General features: G+C 34.0%; 1 protein-coding gene across 1 annotated transcript; it reads left to right on the forward strand.

Moving 5' to 3' along the window:
• Positions 1–5,991: 5,991 nt before the first annotated feature.
• LOC142529430 (uncharacterized) lies at positions 5,992–7,778 on the forward strand. Its single transcript, XM_075634970.1, has 3 exons — positions 5,992–6,144; positions 6,236–6,324; positions 7,361–7,778. Exons 1-3 carry the CDS (start codon positions 6,115–6,117, stop codon positions 7,512–7,514), a joined length of 273 nt encoding a protein of 90 aa, XP_075491085.1. The 5' UTR covers positions 5,992–6,114; the 3' UTR covers positions 7,515–7,778.
• The last annotated feature ends 1,780 nt before the right edge of the window (positions 7,779–9,558 follow it).

Here is a 9,558-nt window from a genome sequence, read left to right on the forward strand (position 1 = left end):
AGTACATTATGGAAATGTCTCATCTTTCTTCAAGGTTGAAAGCACTGAAGCTTGACCTCTCTGAGGACTTGCTGGTGCATCTGGTTTTGATATCTCTTCCTCCTCAGTTTAACCAGTTCAAGGTGAGCTATAACTGTCAGAAAGAGACTTGGTCTCTGAATGAGCTCATCTCGCACTGTGTCCAGGAAGAGGAAAGATTGAAGCAAGACAAGACAGAAAGTGTTCATTATGCCTCTACGTCGAAGGATAAAGGAAAGAAACGAAAGTATAAGGAAGCTGCGGATATACAGCCTCCGAAGAAACAACAGAAGAATCCTAGTGATTCTCAAAGTTCTGGTTGTTTTTTCTGTGGCAGTGATGGGCATATGAAGAAGCAGTGCAGTAATTATCACGCTTGGTGTGCTAAGAAAGGTATGCTTCTGAATATGGTTTGTTCTGAGGTTAATTTAACTTCAGTGCCTAGACACACGTGGTGGACAGATTCTGGTGCAACAACTCACATCAGTGTGTCTATGCAGGGTTGCCTGGATTGCCAAAAACCAAGTGATGCTGAAAGATTCATCTATGTTGGTGACGGCAACAAAGTTGAAGTTGAAGCAATAGGAAAATTTAAATTATTGTTAAAGACTGGAATATATTTGGATCTTTATGAAACATTTGTTGTGCCGTCTTTTAGACGGAATTTGATTTCCATTTCTGCATTGGACAAATTTGGTTATTCTTGTTCTTTTGGAAATGGAATATTCAGTTTGTTTCTCGATTCAAAATTGGTTGGTTCTGGTTTTTTATCAGGATACGATAATCTCTATTCTTTGGATGTTATTGCTTCATTATATGAATCCCTGCAAACAAGTAGAGGCACTAAAAGAAAATTAACCAGTGAGAATTCAGCTGCGTTATGGCACAAAAGATTGGGTCATATCTCTGAAAAGAGAATAAGGAGACTCGTGTCAGACAAAATTCTCGAACCTTTAGATTACACAGATTTTAATAATTGTGTTAATTGTATAAAGGGAAAACAAACCAACAAAAGAAGATTTGAAGCCAACAGGTGTTCAGGAGTCTTAGAACTTATACATATTGATATTTGTGGATCATTCCCTTCGGCTTCTTGGAATGGTCAACAGTATTTTATAACGTTTACACACGATTTTTCAAGATATGGCTTCATTTATCTCATTCATGAAAATGCACAGTCATTGGATGTGTTCAAAAAATATAAAGCTGAAGTTGAAAATCAACTTGGCTTAAAGATTAAAAGCGTTAGATCTGACCGTGGTGGTGAATAATATGGTAGATATGACGGTTCAGGTGAACAACGTCCAGGACCTTTTGCTAGATTCCTGGAGGAATGCGGTATCGTCCCACAGTACACTATGCCGGGTTCGCCCACTATGAATGGTGTTGCTGAAAGACGAAACAGAACGCTTAAGGACATGGTGAGGAGTATGATCGGTCATTCTACCTTACCAGAATCACTCTGGGGAGAAGCACTAAAGACCGCAGCATATATCCTTAACAGGGTTCCAACTAAGGCACCGACCAAAACCCCTTATGAACTTTGGACGGGTAAAAAGCCCAGTCTTAAGCATCTACACGTTTGGGGATGTCCAGCTGAGGCAAGGCCTTACAAGCCTAATGAAAAGAAACTGGACTCAAGGACGGTTAGTTGTTATTTTATTGGATACTCTGAAAGATCCAGGGGGTACAAGTTTTATGATCCCACGAGTAAGTCGATTTTTGAGTCAGGAAATGCCAGGTTCTTTGAGGATGTTGAGTTTGCGGGGGGAGATAAAGTAAGGGATATTGTCTTTGAAGAGGAATATGTAAATATTCCCACAGGTGTCTTGGACATTGGTTAGGATCATATTCCTCACTTTGACCAAGACACAATACAGGAAGACAATATTAGAGATCCTCTCATTCCAGATGAACAACTCAAGCACCTCCAGAACCTATGCCATTAAGGAGATCCACTAAAGAGCGGAGAAATGCAGTGCCAGATGATTACATTGTATTTCTTCAAGAACATGAGGTAGACATTGGATTGATGGAGGATGATCCTATTAACTTCCGTCAAGCCATGGAAAGTTCTAACTCTCAAAAGTGGAATGATGCTATGAATGAGGAGATAAAGTCCATGAAGGACAATGACGTATGGGATCTTGTCCCATTGCCTAAAGGTACGAAGCCCATTGGTTGCAAATAGATATTTAAAACCAAGAGGGATTCGAAAGGCAATGTGGAAAGATATAAGGCTCGTCTTGTCGCTAAAGGCTTTACACAGAAAGAAGGCATTGATTATAAAGAGACTTTCTCTCCGATTTCTTCGAAAGACTCTTTAAGGATTATAATGGCTTTGGTGGCGCATTTCGATCTTGAGCTTCATCAGATGGATGTAAAGACTGCGTTTCTAAATGGTGACATTGATGAACCCATTTATATGGTGTAGCCAGAAAATTTTGTGTCCAAAGACACAAATAATATGGTTTGCAAATTAAAGAAATCCATCTATGGGCTCAAGCAAGCATCTCGACAATGGTATTTCAAATTTCATCAAGTGATCATCTCGTTTGGTTTTGAGATGAATTTGGTCGATGATTGTGTGTACCATAAGTTCAGTGGGAGTAAGCATATTTTTCTGGTTTTATATGTTGATGACATTCTGCTCGCTAGCAACGATATAGAGTTGTTGCATGAAACCAAGAGATTTCTAGCTAAGAATTTTGAGATGAAGGATCTTGGTGATGCATCTTTTGTACTGGGTATTCAGATACATCGGGATCGTTCTCGGGGTATTCTTGGATTATCTCAGAAAGGATATATCGAGAAAGTTCTTAAGCGATACGGGATGTAAGATTGTAAACCAACAGATACCCTTGTGGCTAAGGGAGACAAATTTAGTCTCAAACAATGCCCAAAGAATGATTTTGAGGAAAAAGAAATGCAGAAGGTTCCCTATGCATCTGCAGTGGGGAGTCTGATGTATGCTCAGGTTTGTACACGTCCAGATATTGCGTACGTGACAGGAATGTTGGGACGATATTTAAGTAATCCAGGAGTGGAACATTGGAAAGCAGTCAAAAGGGTTTTACGGTACCTACAGAGAACAAAAGATTACATGCTCATATATCGGAGGTTGGATCAGCTTGAGATCATTGGGTATACTGACTTCGATTTTGCTGGATGCCAAGATAGTATGAAATCTACGTCGGGCTACATCTATCTCCTTGCTGGAGGTGCCATTTCCTAGAAGAGTGCTAAACAGTCACTTATAGCCTCTTCCACCATGGCAGCTGAGTTTGTAGCGTGTTATGAGGCATCCAATCATGGAATATGGCTGCAAAATTTTGTCACGGGACTGCGCATTGTTGATGGCATTGAAAGGCCACTAAGATTACATTGTGACAATAAATCAGCAGTTATGTATTCCAATAACAACAGGAGCTCGACGAAGTCAAAACACATTGACATCAAGTTTCTGGTTGTTAAAGAAAGAATTCAGAGTGGAAAGTTGTCTATTGAGCATATCGGTACAAACTCCATGGTTGCGGATCCGCTTACTAAGGGACTACCACCCAAACAGTTTCATGAGCATACTGCTAGTATGGGTGCTATGTCAATTGAGGAAATCCAGTTTTAGTGGGAGTTTGTTATTTTAAATGCTTTTCAATTGTAGACATTTTCAGTTACAGTTATGTAAATTTATTTTCTGTAGAAATAAATTTCAAGTTAAGTCACACTCTAATTATGATTTAAAGTTTGATCTCGATAAGGTTAAAGGGAGGACCAGTTGGAAATAGGAATGTTATGGTCACATTGCATGAAATTTCCATGCTACACATCCACTTCATGATCCATGTCATTCAGTTGTGTTGGCATATGTGACCATTGATGGGTCTAGTTACCTTGAGTGTAGCGAAGACTGCTTTGATCCTATGTTGATGTGATTGATGGACCGGATTGGTTATAGATACATTTCGGAATGACAACAATTTTGAGCTCATAAGGTTATTTTCACAAACATAATTATAAAGTTGCACATATAGCCCAAGTGGGAGATTGTTGGATCAATTTATTTATATGTGCTTATATGTGAATAATTATGTATTGTGGGTTGTCTATTAAGTTAAACCCAAAATAAAGTGATCAATTAATGTTTCGGGTTATTGGGCTTTAATGTATCTAATGGGCTGTGAGCCTTTAATGTGTAGAAACATAAGTGTAATTTCTGTTTTTATTATGAGCTAAAACAGAAATATCAGAAGATATTGATAAACATTATCTATAAATATGGGTCATGGTCACCAGATCTCGCGTTGTCACTTTCACTATTCTCTCCCCCATTAAGAAAATAGTTCTGAAGAGAAATTAAAGGATTCTCTCAAGGAAAAGAGCGCGTAGATCTGGAAGATCAAGACACGTTTTAAAGAATTCAGGATTATGGCTTCACGTACGCTTTCGCTTAAGATTTCAGTTAAATTCTTGATGATTTATCATGATGGATTCTGCGGTTTATGGGTTTTTCCCAACAATTAAAAGTTTGGCTTGCTCTATTCAATTCTAAGCATACATCATCATGCCCAGGAATGTCAAAACTAACAAGATAAAAAAATTGGTAAGCAATCATGGTAGGTTGATTAGGAGAGTTTAAAAGACTAGCTAAAAATGATGATAGAGGTCAAGCGAAGGAGGAAGTGAAGAAAACATGGACGTAAACGACTTGAGCTCGAGCCGTACTTCCAAAATTTTTTAGAATTAAGTGTCATGAATCTCAGATTCAAGCTCGAGCCACTCACAAAGTTGGTTTATAAATGATCTAATTCAAAATTATAAAGGAGTGCATTCTACACCATATTCTAATGACAAGGATGGAGTATTTTTTAGAAACAACAAAGAAAAATGCATATGACTATGAATTTTATAGATTTTCAACTATCATAATATTTCATCACTTTATATTATATAGTACAAATTTAAAATATAAATAAATAACAATTGTGATAAAAAAAACTTAGAAGCTTTCAAATATGCATGTAATATTATTTGAAAATATTTAGTCAAACATTTTATTTATATTACAATTTGAAAGATTTTTACTCATTTAAGGAAAAAATTTTATTTTTCGCAAATTTTACATAGTTTTAAAATACGGTACATTACAACCTTATAGTTCACGAGTGTTTTAATTATACACATTTAAAACTATTTTCTCAAATTTTATGCCTTAGTTGGTAAATTTATCTAAATTAATCATATACTAAATTCATTACTATTGAAGTAAATTTCGAATTTCATTAGATCGTTCATTTTGTTATAATGAACTTTTACGTTGACAGTACTAAATACCATACTACATTTAAAAGATATTTGAAACAACATATCTATAATACAGACTACAGAGGGGCCAATGAAATTTAGAATATTTGTCATATTTTTTATAAATATACAAATGACAAATCAATTGTTTTTATATGATCATAATTTGTCACAATCTTTAAATATCCTATAAATTTTGAAGAACTGACATCAAAGTCATTAATTTATAAGCTTTAAGATTAGAAAATTCTAAAGGAAAATTTGAAATCAATTTCAAACAACAAATTTAATAACTTACTAAACATAGTAAATCAATCAATAAATTAAAAAGAATCAACTAAAAGCAGAGTTTGTTAGATTATTAAGGATTGAATTTTTTTTAATCTGTAAATGAAAGTGGAAGAAAAAAAAATGATATTTCTAAAAATTAATGACACGTATGGTTTTGAGTTTTTCAGTAAGGGGTATTTTATGTAGAAGAATTGTAAATAGAAAGGGGTATTTTAGACATTTTACAAAAATAAGGAGTTGAAACAAATTGAAAGTGGGGGACTGAAAATAGATGAAGATCGACATTGTAAATTCCAATTGTATTATTATCTAATAATTTTAAAAAAAATATTTTTTGAAAAATTGTTGAACACGTGTCATCGATCAATTTCATCACATTTGGGACCAGAGTCCAACATAAGAGCCAATCAACTTTGTTCCCATTTTCGCCGATTCCAATAAATTAGCCACACTGCACTGTACTGGAGAATAATTTCACCAAATTGGTTTCATATTCTTCACTGAATGGCTCACAGTCGCTGGATAAGGCCTGAGGTTTTCGATTTTATTGTTTTTTCCTCGCAAATTTCATTTCAAGAATTGTATTTGGAGCTGTTTTAATGGATTTCGGTCTATGTAAATTCAGGTGTATCCACTGTTTGCAGCCATGGGTGTGGCTGTGGGGATATGTGGGTTTCAGCTGATACGCAATATACGTATCAATCCCGAAGTCAGGTACTTAGACTTTGTGTGAAGACGGGAAATTTTCATGGATGTGACTGAAAATTTTTATAGGTTTATGATAATTTTTGGTTAAAAGTTGGTATTTTGTACCAAATCTCTGTAAAACTTTCATGTGTGAAGTTATTTAGAATATAAGTTTAATCCAGATCACTCTGACTTTGTGCTACTAAAAATCTTGAGCTGTAATTTAATAAAAATGTTTACTTCCGAGAATCATTATCAGATTTTTGTGGGAAAGTTGTGGAGCTTGCGGTGAAAGCCGAGTTGGTATTTCTGGGTCTGATGATAAATCTTTTTATTTTAAATTTTTGGCTGAAAGAAGCTATCTTGAATTTTGGAAGTGCAATTTTGGTTAAGGGCTAAAGGGGAAATAGAATCAACTTGCTTTTAATCTAAGGATGTTGTGTAGTAATGACTGGAAGCAAGATTTCACAAATCAAATGGGAAATGTTCCTTATTTTCTGGTGAAAGATCGGGTCTTTCAGATTTAAGCTTGTTGCAAATTAATGACAGCAATATGGGTTGTTTTGGAATTCCTCTCAACATGTTTTTTTGCGGCCGAAATCTGTTGAGTTCAATGAATCTCAATTTGTCTGGTGAAGGATTTGTTTAGGACACAGATTCGTCTGTGACAGAAGCAAAGAGATCCTTCTTTCAAGGTCAAATGAATTTGTGTCCCCTTGTCTAGATAAAATTCAAATACGAGAGCACCCGATTTCACAGAATTAGTGGGGATATGCTGCTTGTTTCTCTAAAAGCTTTACAATGTGTCTGGTTTCGAAGCCCATTATTTACAGGTGCAGATGCCGCTAGGAGTACATAACAAAACTGAACTTATGTGTGTGAGATTCCATGTATTTCTATGTTTGGTCAGCCCCATCTAATTTTAAGGATGCACCCTGATATCATGTTCGCTCTAACTTGAGTTGGACCAAAAGCACACTTTTATATGCCATAAGTCATTTGTATGCTATGATCTTGATATGCTAAAAAGGAGACTTGGAAACTATCCGGTATCTATATACAGGGTTAACAAGGCCGGCAGGGCTGCTGGTGTGTTGGAGAATTTCGCGGAAGGGGAGAAATACTGTGAGCACGCTCTTAGGAAATTTGTCCGCAACAGGCGACCAGAAATCATGCCGTCGATCAACAGCTTCTTCACCGACCCTCAAAAGAGCTAGTTCTGCCTTGAATCAAGATGCCACTGCAAAGCAACATCCTGTCCTTGAGTCATAATAATGTAATCTTCGTTGGATTTGTGACATACCATGACTTTGTTTGTGCTACTGAATTTGTGAATTGTGTTGTGTTGTGTTGTGTGTGCTTTGTGTAAGACTGATGTGTCTGAATTAAAACATGGATCATGCCATCGTGTGTTGTTGCTTTTCAAGTAAGAATGGACTTTGTAACATGACATGTCCAATAACGTTTGCGAGACTTTGTGATCTTGATCTTGTTTGTGTTTCCTCTTAGTTGAAAAGTAAGATTGTCAATGATGAGCATGGCTGTAGCAAACTGCTAAATTAAAATCGACATCCTAAACAGGGTCTTGATTATACCTTTCTTTGTTTTTTAGTGAGGATGAGGTTTATTATAATTCGATATCGAAATTAATATATCGTCTCAAATTTCATCAGTAATCTCTTTCGATATATATATATATATCAACAGTCAACACTATCGAATTTAGAGAAATTTTGAGGATACATGAAATTTTATTTTAATTTATCATGAAATTTTATAGATTTTGCTGAAAATACAACTTCGCAACAATGTGAATATTTTTTAAGATACATGAAGATTGGTGAATATATTTTGTGAAGTTTTTTCTAGCCAAGTAGATGATAGTATATTTAATAATAGGAAACTAAGTAAGTTATGCCATTTGTATATTTTTTTCCTACAAAATTATTTCTTCTTCATAGTTCAACTTTTCATCAATTTAAAAGAAGGGTAAATTTGAAAAAAATACATCTGTACATATTTACTTTAAGATTCAATACTTAGATGATTTTTTTTACAAATCAATACCTGACACACACTATAAATTAGTTTTAATTCCCTAAAAAGATAAATTTACATTTTTGCCCTTTTATTATTTAAATAAAGATATAATTTTACCCACCAAATCAATTGTGTGTTTTCCATCTACCAAAGTATTAGTACCTATTATGGGGTTTCAGATACTTGATTGTGTTATTTGAATACTCCAAATGTATAAAAAAATACTATATTTTTGAAAAATCACCTTAAATTCAATCATTATTGGTTTTTCATTAAAAATTCATTATGATGAATTATTCATGTCATTTTATTTTTAAAAAAATATAGTTCTTCACTCATCATGAAATAAGATTAAATACTTATTTTGACATATAAAGTATCTATTTTGAAGTTTCAGATACTTGATTTGGCTCTTTAAATACTCCAAATGTATAAAAAAATACTGGATCTTCGAACGATCACCATAAATTCATTCATTATTTGTCTTTTCATGAAAGGTGTATTTGAATGACATATTCATCTCATTTAATATTTTTTTTGTAAAAAAAATAAAATTCCAAACTAAGCATGTAAATTTTAAAGTACTTAAATTTACGTGAGAAATATCTATTTTGAGTTTGCAAATACTTGATTTCGTAAATGAGATACTCACAATATGTATTAAAATACTGGATATTCGAATAGACAACGTAAATTCACCAAGTATTGGTATTTCAATGGAAAATGCATTTTGATGACATATTCATCTAAATTAATATTTTTTTTGTAAAAAAAAAAATCTCAAATAAATATGAAAATTTTAAAATACTTAGTTTTACTTGAGAAGTACCTAATTTGAGTTGGCAAATACTTGATGTCGTAAATGAGATACTCACAATATGTATTAAAATATTGGATATTCGAATAGGCAACGTAAGTTCTCCAAGAGTCCAAATGTTGGTATTTTCATGGAATATGCATCTGGATGATAAGTACCTAATTTGAATTTGTAAATACTTGATTTGATAGAGAAGACACTCATAATATGTAATAGAATACTGAATATTCAAATATGAAACGTAAGTTCACCAAGTGTTGGCTTTTCATGGAAGATGCATTTGAATGACATATTCATCTCATTTAATATATTTTTTGTAAGAATAAAAATTCTCAAATAAGCATGAAAATTTTAAAGTACTTAATTTTACTTGAGAAATACCTAATTTGAGTTGGAAAATACTT

The sequence above is a fragment of the Primulina tabacum genome, chromosome 16, assembly GCF_025594145.1.
Source record: "Primulina tabacum isolate GXHZ01 chromosome 16, ASM2559414v2, whole genome shotgun sequence".
In the NCBI taxonomy this organism is placed as follows: Eukaryota; Viridiplantae; Streptophyta; class Magnoliopsida; order Lamiales; family Gesneriaceae; genus Primulina; species Primulina tabacum.

Coding starts and splice junctions, on each gene's coding strand:
- LOC142529430 (XM_075634970.1), top strand. CDS start 6,115: ATGGCTCACAGTCGCTGGATAAGGCCTGAG. Junction 6,145..6,235: donor GTCGCTGGATAAGGCCTGAG/GTTTTCGATTTT, acceptor ATGTAAATTCAG/GTGTATCCACTGTTTGCAGC. Junction 6,325..7,360: donor CGTATCAATCCCGAAGTCAG/GTACTTAGACTT, acceptor ATCTATATACAG/GGTTAACAAGGCCGGCAGGG.